General features: G+C 42.7%; 1 protein-coding gene across 11 annotated transcripts in view; it reads right to left on the reverse strand.

Moving 5' to 3' along the window:
• Positions 1-4,789: 4,789 nt before the first annotated feature.
• DOCK7 (dedicator of cytokinesis 7) overlaps positions 4,790-22,243 on the reverse strand; it is a 164,663-nt gene continuing 147,209 nt past the window's right edge. For 6 of the 11 annotated variants that reach the window (XM_075936135.1, XM_014575330.3, XM_075936138.1 and 3 more), the window contains 7 exons: positions 14,969-15,103; positions 13,810-13,899; positions 11,751-11,987; positions 10,097-10,240; positions 8,655-8,761; positions 7,394-7,561; positions 4,790-5,377 (listed from right to left, as the gene is read on the reverse strand). In XM_075936135.1, coding sequence (XP_075792250.1) covers positions 5,335-5,377; positions 7,394-7,561; positions 8,655-8,761; positions 10,097-10,240; positions 11,751-11,987; positions 13,810-13,899; positions 14,969-15,103 — 924 coding nt within the window. In that variant the 3' untranslated portion in view covers positions 4,790-5,334. Of the gene's footprint in view, positions 5,378-7,393; positions 7,562-8,654; positions 8,762-10,096; positions 10,241-11,750; positions 11,988-13,809; positions 13,900-14,968; positions 15,104-22,243 lie in introns of those variants that run through there. The other 5 variants (XM_075936139.1, XM_075936137.1, XM_006126761.4 and 2 more) reach the window with 2 other exon arrangements.

Below are 22,243 nucleotides of genomic sequence, written 5' to 3' on the forward strand. Positions count from 1 at the left end.
TTAAACTGATTGTCAGTATGTCAAAGGAGTTTACTGATAAATCTTAGGCAAAAGAAAAATAATTGGGCCCAGTTGGGACTAGTGTTTTTGCCTGGAAATTCAGACAAAGATGATTTTGAATAGGTACCAGAAGAAGTAAATCACTGAAGGTAAGATCCTGCTGCTGCTTCAGTGCTTTTCATTTTAACTGCCTTGATATAGACACTGCTTTTAATAGTTGATCCATGACTGTGGTAAATTAAGCCCTCCCCCCCCCCCAAAAAAACCCCCATGCAACTGATGTAATATAATATGCATGTACTACCTTAATCTTTAGAACATGCCTGTCACAGTCAAGGGAGGAGGTGACACATATGCTTCTACTTTTAATAAGCTTAATCTGAATATGTGGAGAAGTTTTAAAGGGCATTGCTTAAACAGATGAGTTCAGTGTGCATACACCACTTGATCTGAGCGACAGTCATCAAACTTAAGGCTTACCTATATTAATAGTGTTCTTTTCAGTGTAGTTGTAAATTCACACCTAAAGGAAAGGCAACATACACTGTGGATCTTCTCTTCTAATTAGTTTAACACTCAAACACGATGGGTATAACAAATGCTACTCTGTTCTTACTGATGTTTAGCTCAGTATCAACAATGAGTTAATAAGAAATATTTACCCCTCTGAGGACAGCACTGGGTTCAATGAAATGTACACATTCCATTATGGCATATTAACCCTTAAAATTTAAATAAATGTTTGCTCTCTATATAAAAATAACCCTGCTGCTATCATCAGAACTCAATCCAATGGTTGTGAACAGAAATAGGGTATCTATTCATAGACTGAAGGATTTACAGGCAAATGGGGTGGGAGGATTAAACCAAAGAATCTATACTTTTTTTCATCTCTCAATCCTCTATGGCCTGGCATTTTACAAAGCTGAGGAAAAAGCACAGAATATATTTTACGTACGACTACAGATTAAAATTTCAAATGGTGCTATCACTGACAACTAATGAGGGGAGGAGAGATTCATCAATTAGGAAAGACAAGGTCTAGAATTTAGCATTTTTTGTTCTAACATGGAATAGCCTGCATTATTTGAAGAACAATTTAGCTCTTTTTCTGGGTAAATCTAGACTGAAAACTATCTTTCTGACTTAGTGAAAGATGTCATAGGGCATTATTTTCCAGTCTTCTTTTAAGAGTATTGGTATGTAATAGGATAAGTAACTTAAATTTGTTGTCATGACAGTGGGTGACATGGAAACCTTATGGAAAAAACCATGTATGGAACATTCTCGAAAGAGAGATAGTATGGAAATGTTCTCATTTTCAGAACATATTTAAAGTTATCTTTGTGTAAGGAATTAAAACTGTAAATTGTCCTATGTGTCACAAAAGAAAGGGTGATAAAACTTTAATAAAATTACTCAAATATTCTGCTAGGCCCCTCGTACGATTCAAACATAGCTCAGTTGTGCAAGACAGAGGCTAAAAATATATTAATAAGCATGTTTCAGCCTTGGACTGATGTAGGTCTGTAGTGTTACTGAGGAACACATTTAAAGGTGCCTTGGAAAATGTACTTATACTAATAGCTATTTATTATTTGAATAAGTCTATAATGATTCTTCTTCCAAAAGAGAGAAATTTGTCTCTACGTACCTTTTGATCAGGGATAGGATAGTGTAAACTCATCAGTTCACCTTCATGGATACATGCAGGGTCTCTCAGGGTCTCTTCCCCCCCCCCCCCGCCCCCCGCCTCTGATACATGTAACTATGAAGGTGAACTGATGAGTTCTGTATCAGGGAGAGCAGGCACAGTGCTGGCGTACTGGCTCCTGCAGAGGCACCTACCCCCAGGCATATAAATGTGTAACAGCTGGAAATTTCCAGTGATTACACATTTAGCAAAATAAACACATTTTAACATCCCTACTCTTGATGCCTTCCTTCTCCACAGTAGGTATCAGAGTGAGACTGAGTTATTTAGTTTAAAACAAGAACTGTCCAATAATGTTAATACCAATCTGAATATAACCCTGCCCTGCAAAACTTTGCACAATCTAAAACACCCTACCACACAATCTTACCACACCTAGAGGAGGGCTTGTTCAATTTCAGCCTGCCAAAATACAAATACATTTTTTCATAACTTTGGCCCATAAAGGCATTGCCCTGACAGACTGTTTCTTACATGTATGTCCTTCAAGTGCAGCAACAACAGATATTGAAGCAACTTTAAATAGAGCAAAGAGTATAGTATATCCAATGCTAAAGCCAGCGCTCTTCCACAATTACACACAATAGCCATAGAGCAACATCTTCAATTTATAATCAAGCAATTTACAATATCTTACTGAATACTGTGAATTAAAAATATCTTCTGGTAGTACCAGCTCAGACAGTGACTTGCCCAAAGTAGGGAAATAAGTGACTAGTTGCTTCTCCCCCCTCCTCTCCCACCTTGGTGCCTCTATCAATGGAGGCAAGGAGGGAGAGCAGGAGCCAAGTGCTAGGGGGAGCCGGCTTAAGTCAGTTTCCACTAGCGCTGTCTCCTCAGGCTGGCGGGGGAGGCAGAGGAGCAGCAGGGGATCCAGCGTGAGCTGGGACTCAGCTGTCCCAGCTCACACCCGGTCCTAGACGCTGCGCTTCTGCCTTTTAAATGTAGTAAGAGCCAAAGCGGGGTTAGCTCCTGGCCCCGCTGTGGCCCTTACAGTTTCCCCCCTTTTCGACTCATCAAGTAGTCGATGGAAATGTCATCAACTACTTGATTAGCTGATTATACACAATTTAACATCCTTAGCCCATAGCAATTTCTACTATTCCTGAAATATCAATTTGCAATACAGTTGAACCTTTCTGGTCCAGCAAGTCCACAAAATGTTGCTGGATGAGAAATCTCTGGCAACTGGGAGGAGAAGCCAGTTGGGAGGCCGGTGGCAGAGAGGGTGACAGCTGGGAGCCCAGCTAAGATTGGAAGTCAGGGTCAGTGGCCAGGAGGACGGCTACCAAGGAGAGCCCAGAGCAGTGATGGACAATAATTTTTAATGTGGGGCCACTCTAAGATTTTGATAAGTGGTCAAAGGCTGCACTTTTGTGGAGAGGACACTGCATCAGAGACAGGAGATACGGTGTAGAAGGGAGCTTGAGCTAGAGGACTGGGATGCAGGGGGGTAGTATGGAGTCTGAAAGGGGGTTTGGGTGAAGGAAGAGGTTATAATCTGGGGCAGGGGCTTGGGGTGCAGGGTCCAGGATAAGATTCTGGCCTACAGGAAGAGCTGTAGGGGAGGGTGCAGGGCCTGGGAGGGAGTTGTGACCTGGAAGAGGAGATACAGAGGGTTTGGGTGGTGGTCTGGGGCAGGTAGTTGAGGGGGTGGGATACCAGAGGCAGGCTCTGTCTGGGAGGCACTTACCTAAGCAGCTCCCAGCCAGCAGCTCTGCAGACTCCATTCCTGTACGCTGTTCCATGGGGCTCTGCTTCAGCACAGCAAGGGAGGGGAGTGAGGGGGTAGAAGGTGGTGAGGAGGCTTCATTTGCTGCCCCTGCCTTCAGCAAAATTTCTCAGCTCCTATTGCCCAGACACTGGTCAATAGGAGCTTGGAGATTTTGCTAGGGGATGAGGACAGTGTTCGAAGTTTTCACCTCTCTGCCCAGCTTGCACGGCAGTTAGCAGCCTACTGTTTAAAGCAGCTGCTCCTGCTCTGCACTAAGGGTGCCGGCGAAACAGCTGTGGGCTGGATCCGGTGGCTCGGCGGGCCAAATCCAGCTCTCTAGCTGCCTCTTGCCCACCCGTCCCAGAGGCTGGGTGCAGAAGGACTTCTTCTGGTAAAGCAAACTCCCTTTTTCGGGACTAGTCTGGTCCTGAGGATGCCGAGCCAGGGAGATCCAACTGTAATTGAACAAATGCAGTCTTAAACCTTTCCTTCTTGACTCTTAAATATCCCTTCCGTGGGGGAAAATCTACAGCGACCTTTATCTGTAAAAAACAACAAATAGTCTAGTAGCACCTAAAAGACTAATAAAACATGTAGATGGTATCATGAGCTTTCATGGGCAAAACCCACTTCTTCAGATGACTGGAGTATCATCTGAAGAAGTGGGTTGTGCCCACGAAAGCTCAAGATACCATCTATGTGTTTTGTTAGTCTGTAAAATGCTACTAGACTATTTGTTGTTGTTTAAGTTTTTCCTCTTACAGACTAATTCGGCTACCCCTCTGAAGCTTTATCTTTAAATTGCCTAACATTTTCCATTACAAAAGGTTCTTGCAATCTTTCTGCTATAAAGGTTCTTGAACCTCCATTTTTTGCTGCTGGCCTTTGAAATTGGCTTGGAGAAAATCCATTAGGATATAGAAATGCATTTTCTTTGGCCACAAAATTTCATTCGGGTCTAATTAAGTTGTAAACTGTTACAAATCATTACTTCTGAATTATTACTTGTGTTTTCCAGAAAAATGTCTGCCAAAGTAATATTCTAAAGCAGTGGTACTCAAACTTTACTGTACCGCTAACAACAAAAATTACTGCATGACCCAAGGAGAGAGGACTGAAGTCTGACCCAGGAAGAGGAGAGGGGGGAAAGCCTAAAGGAGCCTGTAACCTAAGCCCTAGCACTTAAGCCCTCGCTCTTCTGTTTCAACCTTTGGCCCTAAGCCCCAGCAAATCTAAGTCAGCGCTGGAGATCCCATTGTCTGAGGAGGATATGCAAAGTTATTTTCCGTTGTAACAGTCCCCACCAAAGATATAAAAACAAGTTAGAGAGAATAGTGGTCACTATACTTGTTTAAGAAGTGTTGGCTTAAGTCTTACCTTTATTTCTCTAGCTTTCTCCTCAAAGGTGATGAGCTCTGTAGTCCAACACATAGTAAATTAAAGTGTAAACAGTCACATATTTAATAGTACCATTGAAATAACCAGCACTACATTAAAAACTGTTCAAAATGCATCTGCAAATGCTCCTAATATAAATTAAATATATGAACTAAAAAGGAAATAAATTTAACATTAGGTAATGCTATAAATAATGATAAATGCATTTAGTGTACCTTTGAGTCATAAAAATGCCTTAAAAACAGGTAAGTTTACAGCGTATCACCAGTACTTTGTATACCACAGCCATGATTTTTTTTTTTAAACATCAAGTCTACATTTGACAATTCAGAATAATTTTGGCCACTTAACACTTCTTTGTGTGGGTGGGAGGGAGGGTGGTGGTGGTGGTGTCCAGGATGAAGTCCAAGTTTTATTTCTCAATAAAACTTCTTTGATTCCCAACGTTGTTACCATGGCTCACTCCTTTCAATACCTTAAAAATAAGTGCTTTTTTTGGAAAATTTGTTTAGATGTCCATTTTGCGAAGGCTCATTCTGCTGAAGGAGTCTCTGAGGGGGCGAAAGAAAAAAAACCCACAATATGTTAAGCTCAAATTTTCCACTGCGAATTAAAATGTCCATGCTCTCCATTAAGATAAACAGTGCCTTTCTGTACATAACTTCTATGTTTGCTATAATGGAATACTGCAAAAACTGACTTGAGTTTTTAAAGTTACCTATGCTAATTTGAGTTTCTTTTTTTGAGAATATTTGAGAGATTTGTTTTAATGACATTAATATTCACAGATGATGAAATTCAGAGGGGCATGTAGCCTGTGCACCTAGAATCATAGAATAATAGGACTGGAAGGGACCTCAAGAGGTCATCGAGTCCAGCCCCCCGCCCTCAAGGCAGGACCAAGCTCTGTCTACACCATCCCTGACAGATGTGTATCTAACCTGTTCTTAAATATCTCCAGAGAGGGAGACTCCATCACCTCCCTTGGCAATTTATTTGTGGCAGTAGGGTTTGTGAGATCATCCAGCCAGAGAACAAAAAAGCAACAAAACTATGTGACTTACCTGACCAATCAACAACTAACTAGCAATAGCTCAAAATAAAGAATACTCGAAAATGGTTCATGATCTGTTCATAGAATTGAGAACATAGTTTTGAATAATGATGCAACTGGCATCAATTAGCAGGAAAATAAACTCAATCTGTCAGTTTGTTGCTGAATTCTAGTTGCTTTAGGACAGCAGAGTTATGTACGAAACACTGTTTTTTCCTGTTGCTTTCTACTGCTGAACAAAAGCTACACCAACAGGAAACTTTAGGACGTGGGCTATATTCTTTTGAAGCAGTTGCATGTAGCAAGAATTGTTTTAAAGGCGTTATGCAAAGAAAACAGTAAAAGTGTGCATACAATGAAAGGAACTGTAGCTAGCCTGCTACTTGCCTTTAAAAAAGTTAGGCTTCTTTTCCTATGCCTCAGTGATATATATTTAAAAAAGCACAGACTGGTTTGGCATTAACAAAATACAGGACTATGTAGCACTTTAAAGACTAACAAGATGGTTTATTAGATGATGAGCTTTCGTGGGCCAGACTCACTTCCTCAGATCAAATAATGGTTTGGCATTAGAACATATTAAGTTTAAGTGTTAACACAATTGTGTGCTATTTCACCCTAACTTGCTTCTGGATCATTGCATGAATTATGTCATTAATCTCCTCCCTGTTCTAAGCCACAGAAGACATACAAATGGCAATTAGGGATAAAGAGAAGGCTAATTTCAGGAATTTCTAAGTGCGCCACTTCTTCAATAAGCAAGGAATGTGTAACAGGAGAAACTTAACTACTATCCTGTTTTCAGGATTGTCGACCAACGCCTGTCTTTTCAGGATGTTGCAGTAGTTTTGGGTGGGTACTTTTTACCACCCATTGCAGGAACTTCTCCATACAAGTACACTTGTTAAAATCAGCTTTTACAACACTACTAGCTCAAATGGCTCCTGACCTACTTGATTTTATGATTTAATGTTAAAAACCACTGTAGAGGAATGGAAATGATCAGTGCTTCAGAAAGGTCTCCCAACATAGACAACATTCACTGGCTTTCTAATGTGAAGCTCCACAATCCATACCATGCATCTGGCCAGGATACTCACCCCCCTGGGTTCTTTAGCTACCACTTAAGGCTCCACTGGGCTATCTCTCGGCTCCACTCCCCACAATTTTTGGTACAGAACTGACTGGACTGGGAGGAGGAAGAATCTTGAACCTGTTATGGGGAAGGACCAACCTAATGGAGTGAGGAAAAGGGGGAGGGGGCACACCAGAAAAATCTGCAAAGGCAAACTGGCCATATCCCTAAAGGCAAACTTGATATCCTGAAGTGCAAGACAGATGGGGAAAGAGATGGACCCACCTGCATTTCCTCTTGAAAGATCTCCTGTTCCCATTCCCATTACCTAATCTCCTGTTCCCATTCCTATGTCCTCTCTATGCCATACCATTCCAGCTGCGTATTTATTTTTAAACATTACCCGTGCTAGGTTGAAAGAGTAAAATTAATATCCACCTGTGGCAAGTGACAGGCAAAACTGCCTTGTATAACTGCGGGATCTTTCTATTTATCAAGGGCTGGAGTGCTTCCTTGAGTCGATGATAGTTCCTCTCAAGCTCCCGCTGATATTCCTTTTGGTCTGGTCCTATCAGGCTTTTGTTTTTGCGTAACGCATCTTCACACCTAGAAAACAGCATTTTGTAAAATTCTGGTAGACAACAGGGAACCTGCTTGCTAGATGCCTGTTCATTTATTAGCAAGAGATCATTTAATCCTACTCTTCCAGCTTGACACTTAATATCCTCTATCTTGTCTTTTGGGTAATAAGGACTCCACTTATCTGGTTGGTGTCCTTGGGGAGAGATAGTGAGTCACATTTCCAATTTCCATTTTATTCACAGAGTTGTGCTTCATTTTTAATTTTAATTTGTTCTCCTGTAACATTTCTCCTCTGTGAGAAGGAATGGAAAAGCTTATCTCCACACAGGCATTCTCAGTCCAAATAGGGAGAGGGGGCTTAAAGACAGATGTTTTCATTGCCAGCCCTAGGAAAAGATTATCAAGCCACAGACTATTAAATGTTCGCTCTGAACTCTAGTATTTTGAACAATGTAAATTAAACATACCAATGCCTCTTTATTTAATAACGAACAACCAGGCTGCAACTGGATTTAGTAGCTCAAAAGAGGAGGAAATATTGCTATTTCAATTATTTTCACCAATTGTTTAAATGCTTGTGAGGTTTAGCACTGGTTTGAGACAGCAATTCTCTTTACCAACAAGGAAGGAGAAATATAGCAGCAGCACACATGTCCTTCAAGAACTCTGCCAACATGCTTCAAACCCACTTGGAGTGCTAATTCAGCCTTTCTGCCAAATCAACAGTTTGCTTTTTGCTTTTGCAGTTTGTTTACACTATCAATAAAGATATCCATTAGTGCCAATTCTGGTGGTGGAGTTTTTGAGATGAGAACACCTGTCCATAAAGAAATCAGCTGAGACCTCCAATTCATTTCATATACACACCCATGCCTAATGACTTGGGCCCCTTGACAGCAGTATTTCTCAGAGTGATAGCACCAAGGAACAGAAAACACATTCTTTAAACAGACTTGTTCCTTCAACAGTGCAAATGGTGATTACTGTATCTTTTGCTTCATTACAAGTGTATTCTCTTAACAGACACAGGATGCCCCCTTCTATTGCTATATCAATTTCTGTTTGATGCACTGAAAATAAATGTTTTTGAAAGAAGTTTGAAGCCAGTACTCTATACCTTTTTGTGAAGTCTTTGAAACAGAGCCGTAGCTTGTTATGGTGTCTGAAGAGCTTTGGATCATTGGGTATTTCAGACAAGAAAACCTGTGCAACTTCTAGTGGTCCCTTTAGGAGTAGAAGAGAAAAGAATAAGTTTCTCTGCACTGCCTGTCGTATCCATTGGAGAAATTTCTAGCATGTTTCTTGGAAAACTGTGTCTTCGGTACAGAGGAAATCACCAACTATCATGATAACTGAAAGTGGGTGTGATTCTTAAGATAATTTTTTGAAGTGTGGGTCTGCTTTTAGAAAGTGACTATAAATATATGAGGTTCCACATTTATTCTCTCTCAATGGGGTCTTCAGAAATCAAGTAAAGAGATTTTTAAAACTGAATCAGAAGTTGTTTGCCAGCCCTGCCAAATGAACCTACGGTCTGAAACTCAAGTTACAAATTTTCTGGCTTGTGCATTAGTAACGATTCTCCAGGCAAAAATCTTCCCTCATCTTTTACCTGTGCAATGGTATTACTTTTAATTCAACTGATAATGCAGAAATCAAAATATAATCCTGCTCACTCATTCCTAGCTTTGGTAGTTCTACGGGGCTAACCAGAGTGAAAAGTATCAATATTTATTTGTATAAGTAAGCAGATATGATTCTGGATACCAACAAGTGGCAGGCCAACCAACCAAGTTGGGCCAGCTTAGAGTGTAGTACTGTAAACTACTATTTCCCACTTGACAGAAACATACAAAAAGCCCACAATTGTATCTGTCATTGCCTAGAGCAATTTGGACAGGAGTAAAATGTCTCTGGCAGCAATTATATTAGAAGTGCCCTCGTTCTACTGTATAGTTGGTTTTAATTCAGGGCACTTCAACTACTTTTCCCTCATAGTTGATTTTCTGTTGCTGAGATACTTAAGTACTATGTTCCCGCAACAACAGAGTGTAAAATCTTTCTATAACCTCTCAGGATTTTCACTTTTCCCCTCCTAGACTATCCCTAATGTTACAGGTATCCAGTTTTCCCAAACAAAAAGGGCCACAGTAGCAATTTGCCAGGATCACAATGCTATCTCTCGTGCATACAAGAACAATTTTAAAAGCAAAACTATAATAATTATTTACAGAGAATGAACAATATGCTCAGCTCTGCATAAGACACAAAGCAAGGTATCAAACCATCACATAGCCACATTCCACAGCAATAAAAACCTGCAACTGATCTGCTCTGTCCACTTCCCACAGATCCCAATCTCTTGGTTGCTTGATATTTTCATTGTCACTTCAACTGAGCTATTAGCTGGCAAGTATGTTTCTAAAAGGACCTGTGTACATTTTAAAAATTAAATGAAAAAAATCCAGACACAAGAAGTTTTCACTGACACAACCTTAAGCCTCCACCAACCGTGAACATCTGCCTGAGTAATATACAATACCCCAAAGTGATTATCACCTGATTTACTGTTGTACCAACTGAACCTTGCAGCACCATCTGGAGCATCTTTGGATCTGCTGGATCTTGATGAGTTGCAAAAGCTAATTCCTGTGTTTTTTTCTGCATGTCCTCTATGGCAACTTCGATGGGTGTCAAAATTATCTGCAGAGACAAACATTAGCCAGAAATATGTGGCCTGTATTTTTTTTTATTAGGGTCAAGATTTTCAAAAAGAGGTGCCTAAAACTGGGCTTTCTAGAGTGGGATTCTCAAAAAACCCTACGTGATGTGGGAACATAAATCCCACTAGAAGTTAAGAGGACTGGTGTTTTGAGGTCACTTAGGATGTTTTGAGATCCCCATCTCTGAGACTTCCTTTAGGGACCTAAATAGGTGACCTGATTTTCCAAAGTGCGTCTGTGGCTGGACGTGTAGAGCTTTTAAAAATTAGGTCACTTATGTCTGTTGCACTCTCCATTATGTTCAATCAACCCACATTTAGGAAATTGCAGGATTACAGCCTTATTTCGGTACCTGAGTATATATTTAGAACCCTGGCTGAAGGTTCCTATAATGGAAAATCTTGGCTTAAATTACATCAGGACAATTTTTTTCTATTAGTGGGAGCCTCCTGACATAGGTGAGGGAGGAACACAGTATAGCTACAGAGGTGGAGCACTAGTAAATGCAGAGATGTAATTCATGCTACTATAGATCAGACTCAGTGTTTTGTCTACATACACAGACTTGCACAAGTTCAACATCGGGTGTGATTTTCAACCAGTTCAAAAGGCTGTGCAGAAGCACTTATATTGGTTTAAACTAGTCTTATTTTGGTTTAGTTTAAATTGATTAGGAAGAGGTTTAAAGCTAAAGCAAAACAAGTCACTCTTAAATCAGAATAAAGAGTATCCACTTAGGAGTTTCCAATTATTTAAGTTTGTATATAGACAAGGTCTCAGATAAACTAAGGTCCAGCACCAAAATACTCTCAAGGAAGAGAAACAGCTGAGTCTGGTACCCTCAGCTGAATGGTACAACCACAAATGTTAAACTTATAGTAAGTGGCTTTGCCATTTAGGATAATGTAACAAAAGGGTATGTCTAGACTATCTCTCTCTCTCGACAGAGAGATGTAGATTAGGCACGTCGAAATTGCTAATGAAGCCGGGACCTCATTAGCATAAACATGGCCACCACTTTTTTTTTTTAAATGGAGTTTTTTCCGAAAAACCCCCCCAGCAGTCTAGACGTGGATCTGTCGAAACTAAAGCCTTTTTCAACAGATCCTGTAAACCTCATTTTTTGAGGAATACAGGATCTGTCGAAAAAGGCTTTATTTTCAACAGAGCTGTGTCTAGACTGCCAAGTTGTTTTTTTGGAGGGGGAGGGAGGGAAGCAGTTTTGAAAAAAAGTGGCGGCCATATTTATGCTAATGAGGTGCAGGATATTTAAATCTTGGCTTCATTAGCAATTTTGATGTGCTTGATTTGCATCCCTCTGTCGACAGAGGGATGCAGTCTAGACGTAGCCAAAGCGTCAGCAACGTAGGAGTGACTGAGAATCTTATTTCTACACAGCGTATTGGACTTTTGGTTGTGACAGTTTAATGCATTGCTTTGCCACTCAACACTGTTCGGGATTTACAATATGCCTGATGCCCGGGTCTCACCTCTTCTTTATGACTGACATTTATTCTGGTTTTAATGTAAGGGAAAGCATGGGAGGTCGTCAAGATCGTCTTCCTCTTGAACTGTTCATGTAGCTCCCCATGAGCACGTCCATCTAGGGTAAAGGGTGTGCAGTACATGAACCGCCGCAGGTTGTAGTTTTTGTCAAAATAGGTTATCCTGTCCTTCATCTCGTAGGTGTCGAAATAGGGCTCCACATAGGTTATTTGAATGTAGGCCTGGATTAGGGAAAGCAAGATTTCCAATGACAAAACAACGCAGAGGGAAGCCAGAGTGCCAGGAGATAAATTCTGATTCCTCCCATTTAGTTCTGTGGTGTCCAACCAGTTCTGAAGCAAACTAGCCACATTCAATTGACCAAATAGCCATATGTGGCTAGTGTGTTAGACACCACGGAATTAGCTTCACAATAACCAGTCTCACCTTTAAGAAACAGGGCTATTTCTCCTCTCCACTCTTTGGGGTACCCTAACTCACTTTTTACTCTGTCCTTCCTCAAACAAAGCTCCTATTGGCTTCTTTAAAAACAACTTTTAAAAACAATGAGCGTTCAGGGGAAAACCCACTTCCTCAGATTGGCTTCTCTCTGCTGTTCCAAGACTTGGGAGGAAGAAATGGGCAGGCCAGAGGCTCAAAGAAGAGGGCGATGGATATTACACCACCCCTGCACACTGCAGAGGTGATGAGGAACAGATAATGCAGCAGGATGCTACATTATCTTTTTCACTGAGCTGTCTCTGCAGGGCAGATTTTGGATGGCCTTGGCTTTCCACTGATCTCCCCAGGATCCACAGGATTCATGTGCATATCTTGAAGCCTCTTCTGTATTCTTCTGTGGTGTGGGTGGAATCTCCACATCTGGATGCTCCCAGGTTTGCCATCCCTCAGCCCTCTCCTGGGAACTGCACTGCAGAAGATGTCCCCAGCCCAGGATTTTGCCCTCTGTGTTCTAAATACTTAGAATCATAGAATCACAGAATACCAGAAAACTGGAAGGGTCCTCAAAAGGTCATGGAGTCCAGGCCTCTGGCAGGACCAAGCACTGTCTAGATCATCCCTGACAGATGTCAATCCAACCTGCTGTTAAAATTAGTGATGGAGATTCCACAATCTCCCTAGACACTTTATTCCAGTGTTTAACCACCCTGACAGTTTAGAAGTTTTTCCTAAAATCCAACCTAAACCTCCATTGCCTCTTATCCTATCGTCAGAAGTCAAGGAGAACAATTCTCTCCCCGTGACACTCTCTTAGATACCTGAAAACCACTATCATGTTCCCTCTCAGTCTTTTCTTTTCTAAACTAAACAAGCCCAATTCTTTCAGTCTTCCCTCACAGGTCATGTTTTCTAGACCTTTAATCATTTTTTGTTGCTCTTCTCTGGACCTCTTTCAACTGGACACAATACTACAATTGATGCCTAATCAGAACAAAGTAGAGCAGAAGAATGACTTCTTGTGTCTTGCTCACAACACTTCTGTTAATGTATCCCAGAATCATGTTTGCTTTTTTTGCAACAGTGTCACACTTTTGATTCATGTTTAACTTGTGATCCACTATGACCCCTAAATCCCTTTCTGCAGTACTCCTTCCTAGATAGTTGGTTCCCATTCTGTATATGTGAAACAGATTGTTCCTTCGTGAGAGAAGTACTTTGCATTTGTCCTTATTAAACATCCTATTTACCTCAGACTATTTCTCTAGTTTGTCCAGATCATTTTGAATTATAACCCTCTCCCCCCAGCTTGGTATCAGCTGCAAACTTAATAAGCGTACTCTCTATGCCATTATCTACACTGTTGATGAAGATATTGAACAGAACTGATCCCAAAACAGATCCCTGCATAACCCCACTTGTTATGTCCTTCAAACATGATTGTGAACCTTTAATAACTATTCTCTGAGAATGGTTATACAGCCAGTTATGCACCCACCTTATAGTAGTCCCATCCAGGTTGTATTTCCCTAGCATATTGATAAGAAGGTCACACAAGACTGTATCAAATGCCTTAAGCTCGACGGCTGTATTTTGAACTCTTACCTTATTTGGATCTAATTTACATTTGTCTACAGGATTAGAGTCCTTAATTACTTCAACCACGTCTTCACCAAATCGCTCGCCATAAAATCCCTACAATTGAGAACACTGTGTTGAAAAACAACGCCTATTTCTGTAATTGGAGCAAGAGGATTAGAGAGACTAGATCAAATTAATCACGGGTACAAATCCAAGCTGTGCAAGGGCTGAATTTGTTCTGTTGAACTTGGAGAAGTAATCAGTTCGGTTCTAGGGGTTACAGCACAAAATCTGGAAGTCAGGATAGATCTAAATCCTTCCAATCTCATATACTGACAAATCATCTGGCCTCCATGTGAATCTGTCAACCCTGCTGGACAGTGGGCACTGGCCCTATACCTGCCTCCATTTGATAAGGGAAGGTATATAAATAAGTGAAATTAATTTCACAGGCTATTGTTTTCCAGTGATTTAGGTGCCTCATTTTTTTGGACACCCAATTAAAAGGGGCCTGATTTTGGTGGCTTGGAGGAGGAGGCAGGAAAGGGACACGCATCACTTTCTGAAAACCAGGCCCCTCTTAGTTGTTGCGAGTTTTTCCAGGGCAACACCAACTAGTTGGATTCAATCTCCAAAAACATTTACTAAGTAAATGGAAGAAATCCTAAACAAGGGCAAGTGATATCTCTTTTATGAAGTCTCACTAAGGGGAGAAAGACAATCAACACCCAGTTTTGGTGGAAAGGAAGGGCAGTGCAGGCAGGCAGGTGAGATCCCAGAATGAAATATTAAGAGAAAGAGGGAAATGTTAATGTAGAAACAACATATTTGAGAAAGATCGAGAGGAATGACTTTAATAAGAGTATTAGCAAAGGCACCGATGTAGATGAATACACAGTGCAATACACTGAGAACATGGAAGCAATGTATCAAGTCTTAGCTTCTAGCTGCAGGATGGAATAAGTCAAGTTATTTATTATTTCTGAGGGGAAATGCAGGGTGGCCCTGCTGGCCCCTCCAAGTAGAGAGTGTGGTCAGTAGTGGGAAAGGAAGATGTGCATTTGCCTAGTGATTGTTGTTTCAGCCACTACCTACATTTCATGATAAAAATCCAGCTTTTAAGGCTTAAGCAGCTTAATTTCAATTTACAGAGGGAATTCCAGGTCTGCCGCGATAATCTCACCTCTAGTCTATGGGAAATTTCAGCTAGCTTTGTTATCGCAGGCTCCTTGTACACAAATTCTTGTTCATCCAAGTCTCCAAACTTAGTCCCGTAAAAACCAACCCGGAAGTATGTACCAAACATCCGCTTTCCATCCTATGTTTGAAGAGACAAAAGGCACTTCAGTATAAAGACTGATTCATATATACTGTAAACTTGAGTGTTTGCAAACTTGCTCCGGGCATTGAACTGCCCTTTGGTTCAAAGGTGGGGAAACAAAGGTACCTGGGCTGATCAACACTAAAATTCAAGTTACAGCAAGCACTGCGCTGAAGGTAAACTCAAAAATAATATCACATCAAAGTTACTGAAGCAAATGAATGGTCTGATCCTGCAATGAGTTTCCTCCTGGGAGGACCTCTATTGATTTAGAAGCACAACCCTCAGGCAGAACTCACTGCAAGATCCCGAGCTCCACTGAATGCAGCTAAGCTGTGCAGACTTACACCTGGCCCTACAATTAAGGGAAATCAAGCTAAGGTCCTTATCCTGCAATTTGTAGTGAACTAGCAAGCAGACTGGGGCCTCTCTACTCAACCCTATTAAAAGTCTACACAGCTGCATGTCAGAGCCATCTGTTCATGCACAACTAACTGCAGGATCAGGGCCTAAGTCAAGATCCACTCATACTGTGATTGTACAAAAATCCAAACTTCAGAAAGTGTGTTATTTATTTTTTAAACATTATGTTGATGAAGCACTTTAATTCTCCCAAGAGGGCCAAAGTCACTCTTAGCAGAAGCAGCTGCAATTCCATTGGCTTCTGGGGATTTGCTCCTATTTACACCAGTGGTGTATTTGGCCCACAGAATGTAACAGCCAAGACAATTAAACTGAACACACAGGCTTTTGTCAGAAAAGTCACATTTTACAATAGGGAGACTGAAAGATCGGAAGAAACATACTTTAAAAAAAAAAATCACACCTTTGATTTTGTTAAAGATCAAAACAAGTCACACTGCATGCAGAAACCAGACGTGCTTTTTAGATAGGAACTCCTACATGTTCACCTTGACTCTCCTGGGGAAGTGTGAGGTAGAACAGCAAGAAGTCTGCCTCTCAATCTTAGTGTTTGGGTGTCCAATGGCACCTCTACATGCCCAGCCTGGAATGTGGGATTCCTATTTCATATTTTACGGTCAGGCAATGCCCAAAGGCATTTTTGGCGACTTTTCGGGTTTGGTGCAGAACAAATTCTGCTGTAAATTGATCTTTTGTGGTGATGGTGAAAACAGTCTGGATAGCAGGAAGGATACAAAACGGAGAGGATAAAAAGAATCTGGTCGATGCAAAATGATCATTCAGATAGCTGATGGGAGTTCACCTTACTGCTTGTTCCATAATAAAATTGTAATTTAGGTGCATTTCTTTCATTTCAATGGCTACCCGGCATGTTCCTTTGTAATGAAAATCAGTATTAGAGCCACATTATCTCCTCTGCTTTGGGGGGTGGAGAGGAGAAAAGCAGGCAAACTAGAAGGGATAGAAAAGTCATTTGCAAAGCTTCATACCTCCTAGCCGGACTGAATGCCTATGGGGGCTGTGGCTGCTGAGACCCTCAGTGCAAGGAGCTGCAGCACATGGGATGCTGAGGTCCTGACACTCAGAGCAGGAAGTGGTTTTATTGTTTCCTTGCATTGCCCTGACAGGACAGCCAGCCAGGCTGCCTGCATACCCAGCTCTCTGCAGCTCACCTCCCAGAACGGAGTAGAAAGGAAGAGCTGGAAGAAGGCACAGCGGATGCTTGAGGTGCCCGTGCCTCTGATTTGTTGCTGATGGATCAAATGTTGGCCTTGTTCTACGGACGTTAAGAGAGTAAAATATTCAGGTCCCACTTCAGCAAAGAACAGGGATGTAACTTCTAAGCAAGGGAGGAAACACACTGGGCCTCGCTTCAAACGTGCTTAAATTGCTCTTTTGGATCAGTGTCCTGATGGATTTTGGCATTTCAGACAAAGTACTGGATGCTACATTTGGGGTTTATCAATCTTGACTGCATCCATGTTTCTCAGCTACCTCTCATTTCAGACCCACACCTCCTCCCATACCACTCAGTCTGGGTGTTCCTTACTCTAACTTGTCACCATCAGACAGACTCATGAAACAACACCTCATTTGCAGCTCACTGCACTATTTGTTTTCTTATTTGAATAGCAACATTTTAAGAGATCAGATTGCCCATACATAGCACTTTTCACCAGACAATCTCCAAGCACTTTACAAAGAATTATTTCCATTATGCAGATGGGGAAGTGAAACCTGGAGATATTCAGTGTCTTCCCCAGTGTTACACAGGGCCTCATCCTGTACTACCTACAAATCAAATAGGAATTTTGCCATTGACTGATGAGCACAGGATCAAGCCAATGGTGAGTAAGGAACATATGTCAGGCCTTTTAATTCCTAGTGCTCTTCCCTATCCACTAGATCATGCTGCCTTCCTTTTGAGGTCTTTGGCCCAGGCTGCATGCCCAATACTGCTCTCATAGAAATAAGTGGAATTTTTGCTATGGATTTGCATTCACCAGGACTGGGTCATGTATCTTTTTCTATTTGGGCCCTGGCAGGTTGAAAAGCAAGCCCTGTATCCTTTAGCCTAGGTACAAACGCAATATTCCAAATACATTTTTTAGACATTATAATAAGTCTCTGCTGATGGCAATTCCACTAAGCATCTGCTGAAAGTCACTGGGTACAAACTGAGCTCAGTGGGAACACAGGGCGCTTTGCACCTTCTAAAAGTTGCTCAGTAATATGCAGGGTTGGCCCCGGTGATTCTGATAACTTAAGATGCTGAGCATCTCCGGTGAGGTGCAGAGTGGGCTTGGCTCCTACTGCGAGTCAAATTCACCTCTAAAGATAGCTGGGTTCACTAGTCACAACAAAGGGTGTTGGGCCTGATACAAAGGGATATGTGCTTTATCAGTGCAAAGTATTTTTTTAAATAATACCCCCAAAACAATTGTTGCTTAAGATAAAAGGTGACCGTCTTTCCAGGATGCATTTCTACACAACCATTTTAGCAACAGGAAAAATTCAAAACATACACAGATTTTTCAAAATCCAGGACCCAACAATCTGCATGCCATTCCCTCCATGAAGCTGTCCAAATAGAAAAGGAGAGAAAAATGGCTTTAAGCCAACTCTGTAATCTGATCTTGGGGCTGTAAGGTCCCAGGCACAAGTAAGAACAGACTTCAGGCTGCTCTATTGTGTGTATGTTCCCAACAGCCTCATGGGTCACAGCAAGGAATCAGAGACACGTAGGGGTACCCTGGCCATTCCATTCCTCCCCAAGCCATGCTGTCTCCCTACACCAACCAAGGATTCTTCTAAGCTAGAGGGAATTCTCACATGGCCAGGTTTTCCTGCTATAGGGCTGCTTTGTATTGTTGGATGAAACAAATAAGCCTTACCTTGAGGGAAAATGGTGGCTAATAATTTCAATGGCATGAAGCACTATGCCAAATAATGTGGGTTTGCTAGACTGTGCCCTTAAATTATAAATGCTTGGGGCATGGACATTGTCATAGATGCTTTGTCTGCTTAGCACTATGCACATTTATGTTACTATGCAAATAACAGCAACAAGGAAAAGAAACAGTTGGCTGTTCATCATTGCAAAATATCGAGACTATAAAGGGAAATTTACTGAACCTGCATAAAACCAGAGTGGTCAGGCTGTGTCTGCACGTGCAGATACGTGTCGATGTACAGGGCAGTGACTGCAAAAGCAAAATCCACCTTCCCAGTCTGAAGACAGGGTGAGGCTTAGCGCACAGCCTCGCACCGCATGCCAACAGCCTTCCCCATCGTCAAATCCACTGACAGTGGCGTTTAGTGACAATGAACAGCATTTAAGCAAGAAACCACGTCACTTAAACTCAACCTCTGATTCCTGAGAATGACCCAAGTGAAGGATGAGAACAGCAGGTAGCTCTTTATGATCCTGACTCTGTCGCTATGGCTGGCAGTGGTGGTTAGCGTGTTAGCTTCTCACCTCTGCAGTCCAGGGTTGCACCTCCCTGATTGTCCAAATCAAAAAACGGCCACTTGGCATGGAGCATGGCAGCCCAAGTAACATCTGGGAAGACTCAGGACCTGAACAGCCAACAGTTAAAGGGAGGGTTGCCAGGTGTCTGGTATTTTACCGGACAGTCCGGTTTTGGGGCCCGCTATCCGGTAAAAAAATCCAGAAAATACCAGACATGTGCAATGTCCAGTATTTCCTGGATTTCTGGCTGGGTGCTGGATGGAAGCCTGGTGGGGGCAGGGGAGTGGCTGGGGAGGCAGGGCGCGATTGGCGTTGGGAGCCCTGGCTGCATTTGATGCCTTGGGGAGGAGGAGAAGCCCTGTCCCTGCTTCTGAGCACGTGGTGGAGCCTCAGTCGGACTCACTCGCACTTCTCCAGACTGTGTGCGGGACTGACAGCGCCTCGGGATCTGCACGTGCCCAGGTCAGTCCCCCCCCCCTCCCCTGCTTCCCCAGACCCTTCCCGACCAGCTCCACTGCCCCCGATCCCCTCCTGGCCACCCCTGCTTCCTGCCGGCCGGTTCTCCTTCTCCTGATTTCCCCTGGCCAGCCGCGCTGCCCCCGACCCCTTCCCCACCTCCCCCGGCCAGACATGCTGCCCCTGACCCCCCCCCCCATCTCCTCCGGCCAGCCGCGCTGCCCCCAACCCTCCCCTATCTCCTCTGGCGAGCAGCGCCGCCCCCACCAGCCCAGTGGGCCCCCCCCATCAAGTATGTCCAGTATTTTTTCTAAACGTACTTAGTAACCCTAGTTACAAGTCAGAACTACGGAGCCCAGATGGAGCTACCACAGCACTTGTGTGTTGTATGTGGGCTCCAGGGGGCTTGTTTTATATAAGCCCTGGGGAACTGTATTTATTCCTGGAGGAATTCTGTCCCACTGTGTTTTGCACAGGATTTCCTTTCCCACCACAGAAATGGGCTGCAATGCCACTGGCTGCCACTAGGGCAGCGGTCACCAACCAGGAGATCTGGATCTACCGGTAGCTCTTGGAACCTCTGACAGGGGATCCTGACTGGTTTAGCCAGGAAGATATCAAGCACTGGCACGTTAGTTGCCCCTCTACCCACCCACTTTAGTTGCTGCTCCTGCCCCAGACTTGAGTCCCCCCACACCCAAACTCCTTCCCAGAGCCTGCACACACCCTCTCCCGGACCATAATCCCTCAACAAATACTAATAAGTCATAGGAGCTGCTCAGCTCCCTAACCAATTGCCTGGTCTACTTGTACCTAGCACCAGCTCTAGACTGAGCCAACCTGTATAGGCACAACAATAATTTTCAAACACTACCATGTGCCAAAAAGATCTCCTGGTGGAGGTGGTTTGCCTATATGGCCATGCTGTTTCTTCTTCCTTCCAGAACTGCCCTCTTCAGGTACAAGCTACATCATTAAAACGTCTTATATGAGTGAAAAACGAGTAGTCCTGAGGCATCTTAAGAGACTAACAAAAGTCCAGGATCATCAGCTTTCATGGATAAAATCTCATGATCCTCTACCTTTGGTGCCACGGGACTACACGTTTCTAAAGTTACTGACTAACACAGCTCCACCTCTGAGACTTCTTAAATGAATGAGAGTTTCGATAACATTTAGTCCCTGGGCAGCTGGGGAAAGATTTCTTTAAGCATTAAATAACATGGTAGGAGTGCTTAGGCCACAAGCTCTGGATCCATGTATGCGAATCCCGTCACCACACTTCCCAACACACTAACCCACCAACATCATCTTCATTTAGCCCTATAGAAAAGCATGAGTCCCAGATTTAAAAAAAACAAGAAAAATCTCCCAAAAGTTTCTTTTCATCTGCTTTTCCCTCAGCATTAACCCTTTGTGATCTCCAAATCTGCGCTGCTGTATGTCGCACCCGCTTGAAAGCCATTTGCAGCTCTGGGAGGTCAGCCTTGCTAAGTGGCCACAAGTATACCACAAAGGGAACACAATGAAGGAGGAGGGAACATTTTAGTGTGTATGGATTTTCATAGGAGTTTAAGGGAGTTAGGTGCCCAAATCCCAATGCATATTAACCTTAATGTCTGTGTCCCTCTTCCCAGCCATGAAATACGCAGCTGCCAAGTTTTGTGCAGCTCTGAGTATAACATGACATGCAAATTATTTGAAAACATGCAAATTAGCTCATTAAATGTTCATTTTGCAAATACATTATAGATTATTATAAAATGTTGGGTCAAGATCAATGCACCACAACCCCAAGCATGGATGGGGTACTGGCAGGTGTCCAGGGAATAGGTGGGTGCTGTCTGGATGGAAATGGCTCAGAGAAGCTTTGGGGTAGCTAAGGGAAGCTGGGTTTGGTGTGAAGGCTGGGGAGGGAGGTAGCTAAATAGACTGAGGAGAAACAGGGGGCAGCTGAGTTTGTGGATGGCTTCCAAGGGGGGAACATTGTAGACAGATGAGAGCATCTAGCTGGGGTGAAGTTGAAAACTGGTTGGTTGTCAGATATAGGGAAGATCTGGATCCAATACGAAGTTCTCATACCCTCAGTGCCACTTGCTACTTCTTACCACCACTGTCTACATGCTCTTTCCCGGTTCAGATTTGACTTGGCTGCCAGCTCACTATGAATGCCCATGCACAACTAATTATCTCCTGTGCAGCCACAAATGAGTATTTGCATGTGCAAAACAGGCAGCTGGGTGAACACACACCTATCTGTATGGGCAAATGCGTATGTGCTATTTTTATCCTTCATATACTTTTAGTAACTGTGAGCCTCCTGGAACCTGTGAGCCTCCTGGAATTGGGAAAAACCCATTTTCCAGCCTGGTTGGGAAATACCGAAGGGCTTTTACTTGTGTTAAGTCCATGTTTGTTTGAGTTACTGTGACTAGGAACCAAATGAGTTACTCACACAAAGGCTGATTTTCGAGTCAGAGGTAGTTACATGCAGATTTGGGATTAATCAACTGAATTTGAATGATTTGTCTTTGCCTAATAGTGCTAAAAGTAGGCCAGATAACTAGGACAACGCAGGAAATTCGACACTATGGGGAGGTAGTTGGTCTTTGAATTCCAGTGTCTAGTGGTGGCTCTTCAAAGGTGTCTGGGCAAGACTGAAGGAAAACATCAGGCTAGGCCCCTAGGGAAACTTCAATGTACCTCCGTAGCATCAGAAGTGAAACAAAGAATCAAATTCCGTGGTTAGTCTGCTGGCAATGAACTAGACGATAACATAACATAAT

This window comes from Pelodiscus sinensis, chromosome 9, assembly GCF_049634645.1.
Source record: "Pelodiscus sinensis isolate JC-2024 chromosome 9, ASM4963464v1, whole genome shotgun sequence".
NCBI lineage: Eukaryota > Metazoa > Chordata > Testudines > Trionychidae > Pelodiscus > Pelodiscus sinensis.